This window comes from Petromyzon marinus, chromosome 33, assembly GCF_048934315.1.
Source record: "Petromyzon marinus isolate PM22_M1 ecotype Great Lakes invasive population chromosome 33, UKy_Petmar_22M1.pri1.0, whole genome shotgun sequence".
Lineage (NCBI taxonomy): Eukaryota > Metazoa > Chordata > Hyperoartia > Petromyzontiformes > Petromyzontidae > Petromyzon > Petromyzon marinus.
In genome coordinates, this window is record NC_133699.1 from 309,287 (window position 1) to 332,047 (window position 22,761).

At 45.3% G+C, this 22,761-nt stretch overlaps 1 protein-coding gene across 4 annotated transcripts in view; it reads left to right on the forward strand.

Moving 5' to 3' along the window:
- The window catches only part of LOC116948262 (regulator of G-protein signaling 7), a 130,677-nt gene that overhangs the window by 97,567 nt on the left and 10,349 nt on the right, over positions 1-22,761 (forward strand). For all 4 annotated transcript variants that reach the window (XM_032964755.2, XM_076071407.1, XM_032964754.2 and 1 more), the window contains 5 exons: positions 122-183; positions 7,379-7,489; positions 8,740-8,865; positions 11,002-11,188; positions 14,433-14,522. In XM_032964755.2, coding sequence (XP_032820646.2) covers positions 122-183; positions 7,379-7,489; positions 8,740-8,865; positions 11,002-11,188; positions 14,433-14,522 — 576 coding nt within the window. The remainder of the gene's footprint in view (positions 1-121; positions 184-7,378; positions 7,490-8,739; positions 8,866-11,001; positions 11,189-14,432; positions 14,523-22,761) is intronic.

A 22,761-nucleotide genomic window follows, 5' to 3' on the forward strand; every position in this document is an offset into this window, starting at 1 on the left:
CAAACCTGTCGGACGACTTTACCGAAAGAACCAAAGAAGAGGAATCCTTGCAGTCACGAAAGCTTTAAATCGAAATTTGGCGGACCTGTTTTTCTGAAGTATTTCTGCTTAAACTCTGCAGATCATCTTTCTCAGGGGACAACTCGACCGACACTGCATGAAGATGTCAAAGGTTGCAGAGAGGTACGACACCGTCACACACGACACCGTCACACAGGACACCGTCACACACGACGTCGTCACACACGACACTGTCACACACGACATTGTCACACACGACATTGTCACACATGACACCGCCACACACGACGCCGTCACACACGACACCGCCACACACGACACCGTCACACACGACACTGCCACACACGACACCGCCACACACGTTACCGCCACACACGACACTGCCACACATGACACCGTCACACACGACACCGCCACACACGACACCGTCACACATGACACCGTCACACACGACACCGTCACATACGGCACCGTCACACACGACATTGTCACACACGACACCGCCCCACACGACACCGTCACACACGACACCGTCACACACGACACCGTCACACACGACACCGTCACACATGACACCGTCACACACGACACCTTCACACACGACACCGCCACACACGACACCGTCACACACTCCACCGTCACACACGAAATTGTCACACACGACACCGTCACACACGACATCGTCACACACGGCACCGTCACACACGGCACCGTCACACACGGCACCGCCACACACGACACCGTCACACACGACACCGTCACACACGACATTGTCACACACGACACCGTCACACACGACATCGTCACACACGACACCTTCACACACGACACCGTCACACACGACACCGTCACACACGACACCGCCACACACGACACCGTCACACACGACACCGTCACAAACGACACCATCACAAACGACATTGTCACACACGACATTGTCACACACGACACCATCACAAACGACATTGTCACGTCACACACGACACCGTCACACACGACATTGTCACATGACACCGTCACACACGACATTGTCACATGACACCGTCACACACGACATTCTCACACGACGCCATCACACACTATTCGGCGCTCGCCCCTCTGGTCCTGCCACTAAAGCAGCGATGGTCGCTGCTGACGTTATTGCTGTGTAACCACCAGCAAGCAAGGATTGTGCTTTAATAATATTATTTCGCTTTAAGTCAAGGCACGTATTATTTCATGATAATTTAATATCGCTGCACTTACGATAAAATCACTTCCCCAGTGACGGAAAGTTCCATCCAGAATGATCATATATAAATAAATGATGAAACATTATTTAAAAGGATTCATACTGTGAGTGTGAACATGCATTGTCCTTTAAAGTATGCCAAATGATGGACAACTATGCTGCTAGACTATAGTTTCAGTTGATTTTGTTGTTATTATCCGCTAGAGTAGCTCAAGTGGCGAAGCACTACCCTCATTGTCATCATTATTGTCATGACCATGGTGCCGATTCTGAGAATAGTGATGATGGTGGAGATGAAGATACTGATGATGATTATTCTCATGATGATGCCGACTATGAAGATGCAGATGGTGGCATTGATTACACTATGTTATTTCGTAATTGCTTATGCCTAAAAAGTATAGAAAATGGCTATTATTCCCCACAAACTTTGCTTTTGTGACCAGGACAGTGATATTTTGAAATGTACCTATTTTCAATGAGAAAACGGGCGAATTTGTGTCTTTTCGTTCACATAAAGTCAGAAAAAACCAACATATGAATCAAAATTAACATGTATTTACAATAAAGTAACGCAAAAATTACTACAAAAGATTTAGAAGTGAGTAGTTTTTCGACATTTACGATTATACTGTAAATCAATTTCATGAGTCAGTCCCCAAATGTAATCTCCCATCATGTTCTCGTTATACTGTCCTTGGTAGCGGCGTTCAAAGTCCAGTATATCCTGGTGGAAGCGCTCGCCTTGCTCCTGCGAGAATGCTCCCATGTTCACCTTGAATTTATTCAGATGAGCATCAAGGATATGGACTTTGAGGGACATCCTACAGCCCTTTGTGCCGTAGTTCTTCACCAGAATCTCAACCAGATCCACGTAGTTTTCGACCTTGTGATTGACCAGGAAGCCACGAGCCACTGCGACAAAGCTGTTCCAAGCCGCTTTCTCCTTACTAGAGAGCTTCTTGGGGAATTCATTGCACTCCAGGATCTTCTTTATCTGTGGTCCGACGAAGACACCGGCTTTGACCTTTGCCTCAGACAGCTTAGGGAAGAAGTCTTGAAGGTACTTGAAGGCTGCCGACTCCTTATCTACAGCTCTGACAAATTGTTTCATGAGGCCCAATTTGATGTGCAGTGGTGGCATCAGCACCTTCTGGGGATCCACCATGGCTCCCACTTTACATTGTTCCTCCCCACAGAGACCTCGGTCCGCTGTGGCCAGTCCCGCCTGTGGTAGTGCGCCTTGGTGTCCCTGCTGTCCCAAAAGCAAAGATAGCAGCGACACTTGGTAAAACCGCATTGGAGACCCATCAGGAATGCCACCATTTTGAAGTCACCGATGACCTCCCAGCCGTACTCATCATACTTCAAGGCATCCAGCAAGGTCTTCATGCTTTTGCAATCCTCTTTGAGGTGCACCGAGTGAGCCAGAGGAAGAGACTGGTACTTCTTACCATTAGTGAGCAGCACAGCATTGAGGCTCCTGGATGAGTTGTCAATGAAGAGGCGCCACTCATTCTGGTTACAGGCAATTCCAATTGCCTCGAACAGACTGGTCACATTGTGGCAGAAGCAGAGCCCATCTTGACGGGTGAAAAGGCTGCAAAAAGGTTGGTGACGCTTCCTCTGATCTGCGACTTGCACACTTTCATCCAACAAGTTCCACTGCTTGAGCCTAGACGTCAAAAGCTCAGCATTGGACTTGGTGAGACAAAGATCTCTGATCAAGTCGTTGAAGTCTTTTTGGTTGGGGTAGTATGGGTTTCTCTCCACAGCTCCACCTCTGAAATTGTCATCTGGATCTACGTCTTCCTTGCTCTCTGAATTGCTGCTCTCTTCTAAAGACGGCTGCTCTCTCACCGGATAAGTGGGTACGGGGAACTCATGGTAGCGTGGCACCGGGGCGATGGATGAAGGAAGGTCCGATACGTGATAGCAGGTGCATTCTTTCCAGTTCGATGTTTGGAAGGGTCCATCATGCAGAAGTAGCAGTTGCTAGAGTGGTCAGTGGTTTCCCGCCAAATTATTGGGAAAGCGAACTTCATGGCTCTCTTTTCCCCTCTGTACGATCCTACAAAAACATTAATTTCACCCATGACTAATGTGTAAGAGATTCTCGCAACATTTTTCATATATGATATATTTTTTCAATAACATTGAAAATTGTAAAACATTTAAAAATAAAAAACGTTTACAATTTTTAAAATGTTAACTAATTTTATAACATAAAATTCCGAGAAACAATTGTCCATCTTACCTTCCAGAGTTTTTTTGCATTGCTCACAGGTGACATGAGGTGCCCAGGCTTTATCTTGCCTAAAATGCCTACTTTTCCTCCACTCTCCTGGAATCACATGGAAATGCCAGGATTTTTTGGAAAACAATCAAATCTATCGAAAAGGCATCCAAAACAGACAATTTGCCCGTTGAGCTTAACCGAAATGGGGAATATTTTTCATATCCCCAAAAAATAGTTGACAATTTTAACCTTCATTTTTCTGAAGCTGGTAATCTTTTTGATAATGTATTGGGAGTCACCCCTGCTCCTGCAAATTCCTACACCCCTGTCCAAACATTAAACGAATTTAGTTTCCAACCAATCCACGAAAGTAATGTTCTGAAACAACTGTCCTACCTCAAAGGTTCCTCCTCTACCGGAGCAGATAGTTTTCCCGTCTTTGCTCTACTAACTGTTGGTCAGCTAATATACAAACCTATAGCCCATATTTTCAACCTGTCCATCAAAGAAGCATCAGTTCCTCTAGAATGGAAACATTCCTATGTCCGTCCACTTCACAAAGGTGGCCCTAAAGATGATCCCAATAACTACCGACCTATCTCAATTTTGTCCCCATTGATGAAAATTTTTGAAAAATGATTGAACTACCAAATTAGCAGTTTCCTGTCCACCAACAATCTACTACATCTAAAAAAATCTGCGTTCCGAAAAAAATACAGCACCACATCTGCTGCATTAGACTCTCTCAATCAAATTTACAATAGCCTTGATAATAAGCAGTACTGTGCCTGTCTTTTTCTTGACCTGTCCAAAGCTTTTGATACAGTAGACCACAACACCCTGCTTAGTAAACTAAGTTGCCTCGGTTTTTCCGAGAACACAGTACAATGGTTAAAAAATTACCTCTTTTCTCGCACCCAAACTGTATTCACAGATGGCTGGAGGTCAAACAGTGTTAAGATAACAAAAGGGGTTCCACAGGGTTCCATCCTCGGCCCCCTCTTGTTCTCTCTTTATGTCAATGACTTGGGCACTGACCTGGATCATTCCAGGGTTAATCTTTTTGCAGATGACACGATACTGATTACTGCTGGCCGCTCTCCGGATGACGTGATTGCTAAGCTCCAGGGTGATTTCAACAAACTACAACATCAGCTAGTTTCTCTTAAACTAGTCTTGAATACCTCCAAAACCAAGGTGCTATGCTTCTCACCGGGACTAAAGCAGGAAGTTATTTTTCCCCAATTACATTCCTTCAATAATTATCAAATAGAGCAAGTTAAGATCTATAAGTATCTTGGGGTCATCCTGGATTCAAAACTTAATTTTGAAGATCACATTGATTATATTGGTAAAAAGACAAAAATAAAAATTGGTTTTCTGCATCGACACAAGCATTGCTTCCCCCCAAATGTTCCGTTTGGAATTGATAAAAGCTACCATATTGCCTCTACTTGACTACTGTGACATCGTGTATAAATCAGCCCCAAGTACTGTACTGAAAAAGCTTGATTCCATCTATCACTCGGCCTTAAGATTTGCATTGAACTGCCCATATAGGACTCACCACTGTGATCTCTACATTGGGTCTAACTTAACATATCTTAATGTTCGACGGCTTGTGCGCCAGATCTTATTTATTCACGATGTACTTAAAAAAAATCCACAGACTACCTACTGGATCTCCTCTCTGTTTCATAGAAGAAATTTGACCTCAGGTCTTCGCTCATCTACCAGCTTCACATTCCCTATTGCCGTACAAAAACCGGAGGAAGGGCCTTTGCTATTCATGCCCCCAGGGTCTGGAATGCTATTGCCAATAAACTGCAACTTGAATCACTACCTATGAGATCTTCACTCAAAACTGCTCTAGAGGAGTTGTACACCCCTAGCTGCCACTGCTATTCAGTGGCCTAAAATATGGCCCTAGATTTTGGTGTTATAATTTTTTTACGTAGTTTATTGTTAAAAATTTGGTCACAGTCCCTATGATCACTGTTACATTGCATTTATGGCTTTTATTTTGGAGATTTCGAAAAGTTTTTTTTTGTTTTGGCCATGTTTTTATTTATTGTATACGGAGTTGGACTGATGTCCTTAATCTTAGTTGTCTTGTGGTTGTTGTTGTTGTTATTTTGACTTGCATCCCACTGGGATTTTTTGCACACAGCGTTGGTGTACGGTGCTATTTCAGGAATAGTTTTTATGTTTTTTTTCCTGGATTTTCTGTTTGCACAGTCACATAATCACTTTAAGATGTTTTCTTGTTCATGTTTTTTTTTGTTTGTTGCGGTTGCACCCGATTCAAGAGCCGAATGGCTCACAGGGCTATACCAAATAAATTAACTATGAAATATGAAATGAACTATCTTGATCCCCGACAGGCATGCCGAATTATGCCTTGTAGGCCTCACACATCTTAGCAGATGCTTCCACAGAGTAATTTTTCGCTCTTGTCTTGATAAATTGGCCGCAGACATAGCAAAATGCGTCTGCTGGATGCTTGCAGCCTCTCAGAAAAATGCAGATATGTATCCACTTAGGCAGCTGGAACTAAACTGAACTGGTGGGCTTAAGGCCCCTGCATTTATACTACTATTTATATTACTGGAAAGTTCTAGAATGTTCTAGAAGTTGCTCCAAGTTAACTCAGCACTGAATCTCTGGAATGTTCTGGAAAGTAGGTAAATTTCAAAATATCACTGTCTTGTTCACAAAAGCAAAGTTTGTGGGGAATAATAGCCATTTTCTGTACTTTTGAGGCATAAGCAATTAGGAAATAACACTTACTAGCCAGTAACAAAAAAAATTGTTACACAGTGTAATGATGACGATTATCATGTTGGTGATAATGGTCATGATTTTTAATAGTAATAATCAGAGTTAACCATGTTCAAGATTCAAATTCTCGACCAGGAAGTCTGCTGCTATGCCGGCTGGAACAAACACCTGAGCCAACATATGTTACAAAACATGTGTTACAAAACACGTGTTGCAAAACACGTGTTGCAAAACACGTGTTGCAAAACACGTGTGTTGCAAAACACGTGTGTTGCAAAACACGTGTGTTGCAAAACACGTGTGTTGCAAAACACGTGTGTTGCAAAACACGTGTGTTGCAAAACACGTGTGTTGCAAAACACGTGTGTTGCAAAACACGTGTGTTGCAAAACACGTGTGTTGCAAAACACGTGTGTTGCAAAACACGTGTGTTGCAAAACACGTGTGTTGCAAAACACGTGTGTTGCAAAACATATGTTACGTCACGTTTATTTATGTTCATGCAATATTCTTTGGTTCTTTCGGTAAAGTCACGTAGGTAGAAAAATAAAACAATAAATAATATATCACGACGTTTCCATCGCAACACGAGCGGTCGTCCTCAGGCGGAAAAAATAATCCAGCAGTGGAACTACGGAACCAGGAAGAGAGCTGTTACAACAACAAGAGGTTATTTATGTGGCTTCCAGAGTTTTTTTACATTGCAATATTTTCAATTTATCATGTGACACAGCCTGTGACCCAAGTCACTTGCAAACAAGACTGTCCCGGTCTCTGGACTTCTCACCTGGTCAAACAAATAAACCACTTGACTTGACCTGTTTGTTTATTGAGTTTCTGAGCCAGCTAGCCAGGATTGGGTCAAGAGACCCAGGCAACTGGAGAGCACAGAATAGATATTTCTTGTCTTATTGCTTTAGCAAGTACATATGTGTAAGAACCCACAATAAAAAAAACGCAATTAAGAAGATAAAAATTAAAATGCATACTGTCTGGGGACATGATTCCAATATCCAACTGGGCTGTTTAAAACACTGCCACTGGCATCGCTGATCCATATTTGTACTGTTGTCCTGTGTTGTATTGGTGCTGTGTTTCCATCACAGCCTCATCAGCTACAGGGAGCAGTACACGGAGTACGATCCCTTCCTGACCACGCCTGAGCCCTCCAACCCGTGGATCACGGACGACACCACGCTGTGGGAGGTGGAGGCGAGGTGGGCCCCCCCTACCCCCGCCCCCCTACGATCTCCGCCCCCCCTACGGTTCCCCCCCCCTCCTTACGATCTCCCCCTATGGCCCCCGCTACGATCCCAGCCACGACGCAAGCGTGTCCCTCGGAGGGCCGGCCAGCATGCACTGGGTGCAGCATGCCACACCCTGTCACGTGCCTGCAACGTGCTGTGCGTTCCCACCTTTGTCAGATGTCTTTACTGACCTTGACTGGATAATAATTGAAATTAAAAAACAACCCGAAATGTGTGACTGTTTAAGGACAGAGAACAATAATATCCCCACCTGATACCAATGTGCCTGCCGAGTTAGCAAAATAAGTAAATGTAGGTTATATATTGAGTTAATAAATAAATAACTGGCCTTGCCTCTAGATCTCTGTGATTTGCCCATCATTGCATTAACTAAATTTCATGACCACAAGTGGAATGTTAATGGTGAGGCCAGGCAAGGACTCGCGAAGCCATCTGGTTTAAGCAGTCTCACTACGATTAGACCAAAATGTATGGAATGTTTCAGCTGCAGCGATAAAAGCGAACAGGCCCTTTGCGGAAAGACAATAATGTAAATGAAAAGAGGAATCCAATGAGCTATGGAGCTCTTTTACACAGACGTCCTAGCAAATTCCCCTTTGTAAGGGAGACAGATTCAGCTTTTGGATCTCATGCTCAGGGTTCTGGCCATTCCGTAACCAAGGAAACACTCTGTGGTGCTACGGTTCCGTGGGAATTCAGATGCTCTCTCGTTACCTTAAAAACAATACCATCACCTAGGCGAAATGGACATCGTTTATTCGAAGTAGACCTAAATGCTGAAAAAAAAAATCTCCTCTCAGGGCTAGAAACTGATCAGACGAGGTCTTCGAGTGACTTCCTGGTCAGAAACCTGAGGAAAAATACAGAGAAGTCTCGCTCGGAGTTTGAGTCGGCCAGTAGCAAAGAGCAGCATGATGCGCCACATGACGTATGTACGTATGTGTGTATGTTGAATTTTTTTCGCACCGTACCTAGCCAACCATGCTAATTGGAGGTATGGATATTGTGAACCTGGTTTTTGTACTCACGCGTAGGCTCCACACACGTGAACTCCATGATCAATGCTCCGATGAGGCGTTAGCTTCCTAAGCCACCTAGCCAGCGTGCTCCTCCGTCGTGTTTTAGCTCGGAGTTTGAGGCCACTCACCGCTCACAGGAAGGTGTTCCCGTTGTGCCATGTTGCTGTCTCTTCTTCGCAGCAAAGAGCCGAGTCAGCAGAGAGTGAAGAGGTGGGGCTTCGGCATCGACGAGGCTCTCAAAGACTCGGTGGGCCGGGACCAGTTCCTGCGGTTCCTCGAGTCCGAGTTCAGCTCCGAAAATCTGAGGTGGGAATGTGACTGCAGTGCAGCAAGTAGGCTCTTGTGACGTTTAAAGGAAATAGACGAAAAGTTCCAAGAGGGACCAAAATGTTCATCATCATCTTTCTCATAAGCCATTATCTATCCACTGCTGGAGAAAGTCCCCCTTATGCTGTCGCTATCAGTCATGGTCCCGTGATGCAAAATTCCATCACGAGCTGATCTCATCGCTCTAATCTCTCCATTAGTGGGCACCCTCTGATGCATATTCTCTTTTTTGGTAGCCACTCGTAGCATGTCAAACCCAAGCCTATGTAGTTTTATTAACATGAAATACGATGTCTCTAAATTGCTGTTCCATGCCTTCCTTTCTGTATCTCAGTCTAATTTCAAGCATGCAACTCTTCACGGTTTAAAATTATATTCTTGGTTCTTTCGGTAAAGTCACATAGAAGGGAAACAATAATTCTTTAAAAAATTCTCAGCTTTTTTTCAATATAAGAATGATGGAGAGATAATTCTATTTTACAAAAATAATTCCCGTGCAAACAGTAATTAAATACATTATCGCGTGAAAAATGTGGTTAAACTAATCTCGCCACATTGAGAGATGTTGCCGGGGCTGGAATAGTTCAATGTAAACCGTGAGGCTTTCCCACACATGCCAGCGCATGTCACGAGAGCGTGATAAGTTGCCAGTGATTATACATTCATGCAAATGTGTGCCGCGCTAACGGGTCAAAATATTGGGGTCATTGGCCTCATCCGTCTCAATTACACTCAGTGCTGCTCTCGCGCCCGGCGCGGTGCACGCGGGAAGGTGGTCAGGACGTGCCGAGCATCGCGCACGCGACGAACGCACACTCGCTAACCCTGTAGGTTTAAGCACTAGGGCTGCCAAGTTTGCTTATTTAAAAAAAAAATATTTCTTTATTCACATTTTCGGACGCATGGTCCATTCCAAGGATAAACCCGGGGTTACAGGTGCATAGAGCTCAGAGTTGGGATTTTCCATCGTTGGCCGTTCGTTTCTTAAAATAAACAGGCGAGAGGTGCAGTAAAAGTTGTGGTGGTGGGGGGGGTGAAATGTACAGGGGGGGGGGGGTGGCTAACACGTGGGAGGGTAAAGAGCTACGGCGCGCGTTGGCTGAGGGTGGATTTCACGCAGTTAACAAGAAGTGGATTCTGGTGTCACTGTGCCTGAGGGTTCCAGAAATGGAATGGGGGGGTTTAAAATGTGTTTTTTTAAGAATGGACCTCACGATCTTTTTTGAAGTCTGCCTCCTTTCCAGGCTGCCGAGTTTTAAACCCATTTAATTCGATGGCTCGCAGAAAAAGCCAATAAAATATATAATGAGTTATTTAAATATATTTTTTTACTTTGGAAAGTGGTATGATTAGCTTTGAAAATCCGTATGTTTCAAGTCATTTTCTCCCGATTTTAAGTTTCCTAGCCATAGAAAAGGGTGGTGAAATCGTTCAGCGGGAGCACGTTTGTCATTAGTTGCAGAGGTTCACAGTTCGAATCCATTGGCCACCCTGATTAATACTGCAGATGTATTCACCGTCGACATACTCTGTGCTATTTGCTTCACAGTGAACGTTACAGATCCCGTGATGCCATTCACAAGCATGGGGCCATTGTGTGCTGCCATCATCATCCAATTTTGAAAACTATCCCTCAAATTACTCATTGGGAATTTACACAGCAATCATCATCCCCTACTGCAAAAAATTGGCAGGACCCTCATGAAAAATAGTCCTAAGAGTCGGTGAAGCTTTCCCAGGTAAAACAAGCATAATCATGATGTACCAGGTAAGGCCCACTGAGCTATGCAGCTATTTTTCAGAAGCGACCTGGCCACAAATAATAGCTCAACGAGAAGTGGCTTATCACGTGGACATTTATAGCAGCCACATACTGTAAACGCGTGACGTGGATTCTAAATGTGGAGGGAAAAATTGGAGGACCCGGAGAAATATCCACATGACCACAGGGAGAACACGCAAACTGCAAATATACGGCAGGCGTCAGGGTCGGGGTCGAACCCACGACCTCCTGTATACCAAGCGAGGCAGTTAACGTCTCCGAGCCACCGTGGCGCCCCTGCTCCACATGCTACTACAGCTGTGCGTGTCGGGTTGTGGGTTGACATTGCGCAGATTCTGGCTGGCGGTGCAGGACCTCAAGTGCCGGCCCATGCGGGAGGTCCCCGAACGCGTGCAGGAGATCTGGCGCGAGTTCCTGGCGTCGGGGGCGCCCAGCGCCATCAACCTCGACTCGAAGAGCTACGACAAGACGCTGCAGAACGTCAAGGAACCCGGCCGCTACACCTTCGAGGACGCGCAGGTAACGCACTTGCGGAAATTAGTCCGGTCGTCATCATCGCCATCGTTGTCATCACTGACAACATCGTTTCATCATCCTCGTCATTGTCACCGTGATTGTTGACATCTTTGTCATCGGCATCATCATTGTCACCATCGTTGACGTTTTTACCGTCGCTGTTCGTTGACACCATCGTCTTGCTGTCACCATTGACATTACCCAAGTCATCATCACCATCGTTTGCTGCGGCAGATATCATCAGGACATTGTTATCGTCAGTATGACATGCAGTACTGCGTGCAATAAGGTGACCTGAAGGGGCGATTGTAATGAATCATTAGGTCTTCCTACACAGTCGCTCATTAGTTGTTAAACATGTCATTTTGAGATGTATTTTTACTATTAACTAATTAATATAGGTATAAACACACAACAGTTTAAACGGTTGAGCCAAGTATTGTGAGTGAGAACCAATTAAGGCATTCTCTGATAAAGACCAGTGAGTGTTGACCCTGGTGAATGTTGACTGGTAGGTGTTGACTGGTGGGTGTTGACCCTGGTGAGTGTTGACCCTGGTGGGTGTTGACCCTGGTAGGTGTTGACTGGTAGGTATTGACCCTTGTGAGTGTTGACCCTGGTGAGTGTTGACCCTGGTGAGTGTTGACTGGTAGGTGTTGACTGGTAGGTGTTGACCCTGGTGAGTGTTGACCCTGGTGAGTGTTGACCCTGGTAGGTGTTGACCATGATAGGTGTTGACCCTGGTAGGTGTTGACCCTGGTAGGTGTTGACTGGTAGGTGTTGACTGGTAGGTGTTGACCCTGGTGGGTGTTGACCCTGGTAGGTGTTGACCCTCGTGAGTGTTGACCCTGGTGAGTGTTGACCCTGGTGGGTGTTGACCCTGGTAGGTGTTGACCCTGGTAGGTGGTGACCCTGGTAGGTGTTGAGCCTGGTGAGTGTTGACTGGTAGGTGTTGACCCTGGTGAGTGTTGACCCTGGTGCGTGTTGACCCTGGTGGGTGTTCACCCTGGTGAGTGTTGACTGGTAGGTGTTGATCCTGGTGAGTGTTGACCCTGGTGCGTGTTGACTGGTAGATGTTGACACTGGTGGGTGTTGACCCTGGTGGGTGTTGACCCTGGTGAGTGTTGACTCTGGTGGGTGTTGACCCTGGTAGGTGTTGACCCTGGTGAGTGTTGACCCTGGTAGGTGTTGACCCTGGTGGGTGTTGACCCTGGTGCGTGTTGACCCTGGTAGGTGGTGACCCTGGTGGGTGTTGACCCTGGTGGGTGTTGACCCTGGTAGGTGTTGACTGGTAGGCGTTGACCCTGGTAGGTGTTGACTGGTAGGTGTTGACCATGGTGGGTGTTGACCCTGGTGAGTGTCGACCCTGGTGCGTGTTGACCCTGGTGCGTGTTGACTGGTAGGTGTTGACCCTGGTAGGTGTTGACCCTGGTAGGTGTTGACTGGTAGGTGTTGACCCTGGTGCGTGTTGAACCTGGTGCGTGTTGACCCTGGTGAGTGTTGACTGGTAGGTGTTGACCCTGGTGAGTGTTGACCCTGGTGCGTGTTGACCCTGGTGGGTGTTCACCCTGGTGAGTGTTGACTGGTAGGTGTTGACCCTGGTGAGTGTTGACTCTGGTGGGTGTTGACCCTGGTAGGTGTTGACCCTGGTGAGTGTTGACTGGTAGGTGTTGACCCTGGTGCGTGTTGAACCTGGTGCGTGTTGACCCTGGTGCGTGGTGACCCTGGTAGGTGTTGATCCTGGTGATTGTTGACCCTGGTAAGTGTTGACCCTGGTGCGTGGTGACCCTGGTAGGTGTTGATCCTGGTGATTGTTGACCCTGGTAAGTGTTGACCCTGGTGCGTGGTGACCCTGGTAGGTGTTGACCCTGGTGGGTGTTGACACTGGTGCATGTTGACTCTGGTAGGTGTTGACTCTGGTAGGTGTTGACTCTGGTGCGTGGTGACCCTGGTGAGTGTTGACCCTTGTAGGTGTTGATCCTGGTAGGTGTTGACCCTGGTGCGTGTTGACCCTGGTGCATGGTGACCCTGGTAGGTGTTGACCCTGGTGGGTGTTGACCCTGGTGAGTGTTGATCCTGGTAGGTGTTGACCCTGGTGAGTGTTGACCCTGGTAGGTGTTGACCCTGGTGGGTGTTGACCCTGGTAGGTGTTGACCCTGGTAGGTGTTGACCCTGGTGAGTGTTGACTGGTAGGTGTTGACTGGTAGGTGTTGACCCTGGTAGGTGTTGACTGGTAGGTGTTGACCCTGGTGGGTGTTGACCCTGGTGCGTGTTGACCCTGGAAGGTGTTCACTATGGTGGGTGTTGACCCTGGTGGGTGTTGACCCTGGTAGGTGTTGACCCTGGTGTCACTGATATATTCCCATGACAACTCGATGACATCTTTGTTCAGACCATGCTAATAAAAAAAGACAAAAAAGCGTCGACTTATAATGTCTAGGCCTGTACTGATTCGTTGGGCAACTATGCATGCATCACTTCATCCGTTTATTATTTGATTACTTACGATCTATTTAAGCTGTATATACATTACATGCTATTGCTACAATGAGGTTAACAGAAAGGATGAAAGTAAATATATGACGAACCAAACGAGCTTCGCAGAAAAAGCGAGACAAATTAAAACAATCGATTCTCTGAGCCATGACCTCCAATCATGACACATCTTCAAATTGCGAGGGGGTTATAACCTGCCTAATAATGCCCTCTTACTGTTAATAAAGCGCATGAAACCCCAAGAAAACATACGCACACATCACTTCATAGCTTAAAGAATAAAAAGGTAAAAATGGTTAAAACCATGCCCTGCAAGTCATTGATGAAGCCACTGAGAGGATATTTGGCCTAATCTTCCACGCTGGTCAGTTTTATTGCAAGAGGTGAGAATACCCACATTTACCCCATTTGATGTAACTAATTGTGGTGTAGCAATGAATGCTGCTGGATCGATAAAGGCGCAGCAGCGGTGGGGGCGGTGTGGATTGAATGAAAACCTGCAATGTTGTTTTAAACCCCCGCTTAAAAAACAAAAACTTGCATCTTAAAAATAAAACACTTTTATAGCAAGTAAAAAAAATGAAAGGAGTGACACGCACAACAGTCGTGCGCTTCCCTCGCGTAAACGTCGTTCGTGTGTTTGCAAAGGCGCCCTTCAATTGAATTCCCACCTCGTGTATTCAACCATGAGCACGAGACGGGCATTTTAATTCTCGAGCATAACGACGCGCTCCTCATTCTCCCGTCGCAGGAGCACATATACAAGCTGATGAAGAGTGACAGTTTCGCACGGTTCCTTCGCTCCAGCGCTTACCAGGAGCTTCTGCAAGCCAAGAAGAAGGTAAACACCACCACTGCCGTTGCTCTCGTGGCTGTAGAACATTTTACTATCATGGTGGGGGATTGGTTGTAAATTAAAACATAAAAAACGGACACCGTGCGGAAACATTCTTAATTTATACTATCAAATTGTTTATACAGAGCAGTGCACCTCCAGAAACTGTGATATCTTAGTCCACCAAGATGGCATGGGAATGGGCCCGAATGCAATTTTAAGTGGACAACTGGATTTTATTGAATTAGAAATCAAAAGTGAAAGTGAATATACATCACAGTAAAGCTGAGATTAAGAATATTCATGACAGGGGGTTGGGGCCCACCCACCATTTTTTAAACACATGGGTTAATGTCTTGTCTACAACGAGGAGAGAGGAGCCATCCTGTACATATATAGCCCCTTTGCTGTTCCACTGCTGGATGAGGGCCTCCTCGTGGGGTTATCTAACCATGATGTGGGTTGGTGAAGGCAGGGAACTTAAATGTGGGAGCATCATGGTAAAGTACAAGAATAGTGGTATGGTACGACTGGGCGTGTGTGGTGCTGGCTACCCACCCCATTGTGTGCTGTGCCCACATTCATAGGCGCAACTCGCAACCAGCACTTGCCCTAAAAGTCTGTTAAGGCTATACAGGGGATTTTTGTCTTGGTACAACAATGGATTTTGATGCACTACCCTATGTTGCCACATCGTAGACCTTCAAGCCTATTAGGTGGCTAACCGTCTGGGATCTGATGAGATTGGACGCATTCTGGATGATTTTATCATCGGCCTTAGTCAACATTGGCCTGAAATTCCCCACTCAATATTATTTGATTATTATGCTTGTTTACTCTGGGAAGCCTCACTAACTCTGAAGACTTTTATTCAGGAGGGTCCTGCCAGGTGTTCGGAGTACCTGGACAATCCCATTCGGGTAATGTCCAGGTACATTTTTCAGCATTGGGATGTTTGTCCAATACCAGTTATATTGTAAGTTTAACGTTTTCTTTTGTAGTTATGGGAAAAAACTGGAGACCCCGGAGGAAACCCGTGCAGAACAGGGCGATATAACTGACTCCACACAGACAGGCTCCCCATCGAGGAATCGAACCCAGGGGTTTCTTGCTATGAGACACAAACATGACCACCAGCGCGCTGCCACCAAGATGTAGCTGGCGATTAGAGGAAGCACAGTACACTGGGGTTATGATTGTGGAGGAAGGGATGGGCAGTTATGGACGCAGCTCAATCACCAGCTGAAATATTTGTTTTACTAACATTTGTATTTTACCAGGGAAGGCCCATTGAGCTATGTAGCTCCTTTTCAGAAGCAACCTGGCCACAAAGCATAGCTCAACAAAGTGGCTTATGTGTACATTTATAGCAGGCAAATACTGCTATTAATACGCATGTTTCCAAATGTGGGGGGAAAAACTCGAGGACCCAGAGAAAAATGAATACGACCATGGGGAGAACATGCTAACTTCAAATATACCGGCATCAAGGTCGGGATCGAACCCACGACCACCTGTATACCAGGCGAGGTAGTTAACATCTCGCCAACGTCGCACCCTGAAGCCAAGCACCATCACATTGTAGATGCTAACCGCTACACTACCACTCCCCACACACACACAACACAGGCTGTGAAAATGTTCACATTCGACGCATGAAAATCCGCGCTGGGAACAACTCGCCTGTTGACACGATGCCCGGCTACTTTTTGACATGTGCCGCTTGCCACAGCTGCTGCTGTCTTTCTCGCTTCCTCATTTTTGTTTTCACATTAAGTTTGACTTTGAGCAAGACTGCAGAACTTCGTTTGAGAAATTCACCCAAGAGGTGATGAGTGGGACAAGGCTCAATCCGCTTCATGCTCTTCATCCCACGTGGGCTGGGGAGGCATGCGAATAAAATTATCCGTTAATGGGATGCGTGCCGCTGTGCCACTTGGGACGTTGTTATTATATAGATTTAAAAAATATATATTTAGCATTTATATTCACAAGCAAGCAGGCTTAGGTTTAAGCCGCATTCACACTTGCCAACTGGAAGTGATGTAACTAATGCTCTTTTCCACTATAGGGTTCCGCTGCAGTCTACTTCGTGCATGAGACAAAATTCGAAGCTTTTCTATAAATCCCCGGCTTCTGAAGAAATGCACCGCGCCAGATTCCACGCCCAATAACTCTTTTCAAGGGTCCCTGGCCTAATTAGAAACTAAAAATCAATGTTGCAACACTTTTGACCTGTTCTTTGACCCTGCAAACACCTAAAATAATTGTTTCGTGGGAAATCGGATAGGGGACACCGGTAGACGACATCACGTCGGTTATTGTTTATTTATAGACAGAGTATAAGGCCACACACGTGCACGTTCGCACACCGTTAAATCTCACACTCGAAATGCCATGATTGACACTTATCCTTCCAACTGAGTTGTACTGAAGTCACATGGCACTTCTCAGTATATTTAGTAAGCAAGTAATTATGCATTGATTCACCAATCAAAATATAATCCTATGTTCACGACACATGTATCTGATCATGCGTGTAAGATTTTATTAGTTATGATTTACACAAAATATATGCACATAGCATGGAGCGTGGGCGCATTGGTTTCACGCGTTGCGCTGTGAAATGAGCAAGATGAGTTCGAATTCTGGCCACGGCTAATATCATTTGGGCGCCGTGGTGGCGAGATGTTAACCACCTCGCCTGGTACACAGGAGGTCGTGAGTTTGATCCAGAGCCTGACGCCTGTATATTTGGAGTTTACATGTCTCTCTCCCCGTGGTCACGTGGATATTTCTGCGGGTCCTCCAGTATTTCTCTCCAAATTTAGAAACACGCATTTAGAGTATTTGACTGCTGCTATAAATGTCCACGTGATAAGCCACTTTGTTGAGCTATCATTTGTGGCTAGGTCACTTCTGAAAAAGAGCTATATAGCTCAGTGGGCCTTACCTAGTAATTTTTTTTTTTTACTTTTTTAAAGGGTGATATCTGAACCGGTCCTTGGCCCTCTCTTCACCAACCCACACCGACCAGCGTGGTGAAAAGGGCATGGATAAGACAAAACTGTGCAAATGAGACGAAAAATCTGAACGAATAAAACACTGCAGTAGAGACAAGATGAACAGGAATCAACTCTTCTGTTGAATTGCATGGTGACAATTCGTATAATTACGGGGATTTTAACCCCCTTTATTTAAGAGGACCGAGCCTCTTAAACATCTGCTCCAAACTCCTCTCTTTATGGAGGTCAGCGGGCCAAAACATTAAGATTTTAAACAAGACATTCGGCACGAGCAAAAAAAGCAATCCTGTTCCGATGAACTAACCTGCCGGGAGGCAGTGCAGATGACAGGCGGAGTAGTAAATTAGTTCACCTTATATTCTTGGTTCTTTCGGTAAAGTCACGTAGAAGGGAAACAATAAAATAATAAAAATATAAAACATTACAATTCTCACGACGTTTCGACTGCAACACAAGCAATCATCATCAAGTGTGAAAACCACAGCAAGAAAATTTGAAAAAAGTGTTGGTTATTTTTAACGTTAGCACCACGGAGAGCGATTTGACAGTTATTCAGATGGACGAGTCCATCTATGTTCGGAAAAGAGGAGGAGGAGGGAGACGAAAATAATGGATGTGATCTGAAAGCCACCGTAAGTGTGAACAATCAATTAAGACCCGAAATGGTTTATCCAATCCTTCCAATGATTGCTAAGCCAGAATCCATCTTCTCGGTTGAAATTGTCTCTGTGTTTGTGTATGTGGATAGCCTCATGAACGAATCTCTCATGGTAGCCAGATGGCTTGCAAAGAACCTCTGTCTTGGAGAAGTCAATGTCATGTGAGCCTACTGAATTATAACAGTGATCTGCCACGGCCGAGGTGTTGGTCCTACCGTGTTTAAGGTCTGCTTTGTGTTCACGGATGTGGTCCGAGACGTGACTTTTGGTTTCTCCACTGTAACTACTACCACAGAGGCAACTTAGTTTTCTATATTTTTGTTGATGCCAGGGTACTGTATGTCCGGAATCACATCTTTTACAGACGGAACCAGATCACGGATTTTATGTAATGTGTTGAATCGGACCTGGATCTTGTGTTCATTCAAGATTTTGGAGATCTTTTTTTTGATCCCCACAATGTAGGCTAAGTGATGGTTTTGAATGGCTCCTCAAGAGGGTCCTTCTTCATGGTTGGAGTGATAGCTTTGCGGATTGTGTAGTCGGAGTAACCATTCGCCTTAAGAGCTTGGTGTACGTGCTTGAGTTCACTGGCTATGTGTTCCTGGTCGGATATGCCTTGGGCTCTATGGTGCAGAGTCTTGATGAGGGAATTCTTCTGGGATGGATGGTGGTGGGAATCCGGTTTCAGGTAAGCATCCGTATGGGTAGCTTTCCTGTAGACAGAGTGGCTCATTGAACCATCAGGTCTCTTTTTTATTAGGACATCCAAAAAAGGTAGCTTGCCATCTTTTTCGACTTCCATGGTAAATCTAATGGCTGGGTGTATGGAATTGATGTGGTCGAGGAATTGGTCTAGAGCAGGCCGGCCATGTGACCAGATGACAAAAGTGTCATCCACGTAACTCTTCCATAAGGTTGGGCGCAGAGTGGCAGTCTGGATGGAGTCAGTCTCAAAAAACTCCATGAAAATGTTGGCTACAACTGGAGATAGGGGAGAGCCCATTGGGGTGCCCTCAGTTTGTTTGTAGAAAGTTCCATTCCAAGTGAAGTATGTATTGGTTAAGCAGTGTCTCACCAGGGAGGGTACCTCAGTGTTTAGTCCTTGATGAACCAAGTCTTCAATGATTGTGATGGTGTCAGGTACAGGAACTTGGTGAATAAGGAAACTACACCAAAACTGACAAGCAGGTCGTCTGGGGACAGGGAAATACCCGTGATTGTCGATACCAGGTAAGTAGAATTTTGTACCCCAGAGGTGGTTTTTCCAGTGAAAAGCCGCAGGATTTCAGACAGAAAATGAGCCAGTTTGTAGGTGGGGGAGTTGATAGTAGAGACGATGGGACGAAGGGGTGTATCTACTTTATGTATTATTTGTAAGCTGTATAATCTTGGTGGCCTGGCAGCAGAAGGTTACAACGAGAACTGTTTGGTTTAATCAATTAATGTGGTTGATTTTCTTGCTGTGGTTTTCACACCTGATGATGATTGCTTGTGTTGCAGTCGAAACGTCGTGAGAATTTTATTATTTTATATTGGTATTATTTTATTGTTTCCCTTCTATGTGACTTTACCGAAAGAACCAAGAATATGAATCCCTGCAGTCACGAAAGCTTTAAATCAAAATTTAGTTCACCTTACCACGTACAGCGGACCCCTGTCGTTGGTAAATTATGAATACACAAGTAATTAAAATGTGACATTAACAGAAGTAGTTAAAAATGTAATGGAAAAACGCTGAGTCGTTTCCAGAACGGGTAAGAGACGTTTCTTAAGAAGCTAAGTGGTCAATTCCATGCCACCCAAGTGCTAGCTGCACTTCAGTTTGGCTCCACCATGAATCCGAATATCAACTAACGAATACCAGCACTCCCGTGGTTCGATCGCTCGTCCCGTGTAAACGATCGAACCAAACTTTAGCACCAAGGGGCCGTCCCTAAATGACGTCACACACCTGGGAGGGGGGGGGGTCAGACATTTGTGACGATGTATGATGAGGGGGGGGGGTTTGAGAAATGTGACGTCACATCAAAATGCGCAACTTTCAATAAATATAGACAACACGTTCTACTTAATTTAATAGACTTTTACATAAATGTGTTCTCCTACAACACAAGAGTGCAGCGCCACATTAAATACGCACTACAATGACAATAGTTTAAAGCGATTTGAAGCATGTGTTTTTTTTGGGGGGGGGGGGCAGAGCTTTGTGACGTCATATTTGAGGGGGGGTCTGACTTTTTGTGACGCCGTGTGACGAAGGGGGGGGGGGTCAAAAATCGTCCAAAATCGCGTGACGTCATTTATGGACGGCCCCCAAGTGCCCTGTAGTTTGGTGCATTTGTGTATTCGGATATTTGAACCCTGTTGCCGTGTCATGTCCAAGCGCAGCAGCGAGGACGAATATGCAGAAGAGCTGCGCCCTCGATAAAACCGAAGCGTGCCGCCGTTGACGCGATGGTGGAGCCGGCCGCTGAGAGCGGCCCGGCAGCTTAGCCGGGACGCCCCAGGAAGAAGGTCGCCGTTGGCACGGGCTAGAAATAAATCCTCTCCTCGTTCTTCACCAAGCACCCACCGTTGCCAAAAGTGCCGTAGTCATAAACAAAACTTTGAAACGTTGATTAGCGCATCGTGCAGAGCTCGTCGAGGGAATAGATTGCCATGTCGTTCGCCTTCAACAGACATAAAATGACGTCGCAACGCAGTTTATGCGAGAGCCGGGGGCTTATGGGACCCCGGGGTCCCGTCATAAGGTTAATTTGCGACAGAATCGTTACGTGAGCAATACGATCATATTCATTCTCATGTAGTCCGTTCGACAACATCAAAAACCAAAGAAATACACAAATACATTCGTACATTCACGGCCGACTTTCCAGCAAGAACAAGAGCTAAAAAACCCGTTGGTAACTGAAACAGCTGTTAAGCCAAAGGGCGTGAAGATTTTCAATCAAACAAAGAGTAAAATGGGGATACCGGAACTGACTTGGCTTTTTTATATGAAAGCTAGCGACTTCTTTGGTTCTTTCGGTAAAGTCACGTAGAATGAGAATAAAATAATAAAATAAGACAATAAAATTCTCATGACGTTTCGGCCACAACACAAGTAGCCTTCATCAGGTGAAAGAACAGAACTGTCGGGACGACAGTGCTCCAATGAGCGTTGTTAAGATTCGTAGCGTCTTTCTAAGCTCGGTGAGAGGCGTGAAACCTCTTAAAAAAGGAGTTTAAGTATCAAAGCAGGAGAATTTAGCTTTGAAATAGCTGAGAGATTAGCTTGTGACAGAAATAGCTATGTTAAAGTCAGAGTTTACCTATCAACCGAGGTATTTAGTATATGGACGCTAAAAGCCTCCAACTACCCAACTATCATACAGTAAACCGATGTGAAAAAACTGGGTCTGTATTACATCAATATAACAAATGTACTTAATATATTCTTCAATAAGCTGAGCTATTAATCACAAAGCAACTGGGTAAGGTAATGCCAGCATCTGTTGATAGGTAAACTCTGACTTTAACATAGCTATTTCTGTCACAAGCTAATCCCTCAGCTATTTCAAAGCTAAATTCTCATGGTTTGATACTTAAACTCCTTTGTCAAGAGGTTTCACGCCTCTCACCGAGCTTAAAAAGACGCTACGAATCTTAACAACGCTCTTCGGAGCATTGTCGTCCCGACAGTTCTGTTCTTTCACCTGATGAAGGCTACTTGTGTTGCGGTCGAAACGTCGTGAGAATTTTATTGTCGTATTTTATTTTATTATTTTATTCTAATTCTACGTGACTTTACCGAAAGAACCAAAGAAGATGAATCCTTGCAGTCACGAAAGCTTTAAAACGAAAGCTAGCGACGTCATTGAGACCGCAATGGAATAACTGATTGAGACTTGGGGAACGCTTTTCTGTGTTTATGCAGCGCCATGAAGCACAGTGCGAGTACGCATCCCGTTAATTGAACCTGCTCCTTCTCTTGTTTTTAAAGACAACAACATGATTCCTCTCTTTGTCCTAGAACTGTCTTGCTCCTCGCTCGTGGTCTCACGAGTTTTTGCCCTTAGTTCTGTGATGTGTTGAGAGCCTCAATAATGCATGTTGGCAGGCGCGTGTTTCCGGAGAGAGATGTTAAGTCATGCGTACGGGCGATTGGATGTGACAGATTTCCCAACAGGCTGAATCTCACCCATTCATGGTGTTCCTTGACTAATTATCTTTGCCAACGAATGAATTAATGTTATTCATGACTTCACCTATATATATGGACGTGTGTGCGTAGGTGTATGTATTTATCTTGTCCTTGATCAAATTACCTGGAGTGCACCCGATTCTCGTCATAATTCGGAAACTAAGCATGAGGAAACAGGTGCTGTGGGCTTCTGCTGGACCATGTGGTGAGCAGAGGGCAATGCAGCAAAATCCATTGTTGTACTGCACTGTTCTCAATCTATACTCCCTACCTTCACCAGCCTATACTGGCCGGCATGGTGAAGTGTGGTCAAATAATCACTGCCACCTGTACAGCGTGGCGAGGCCCTCATCCAGGAGTAGATTAACAAAGAG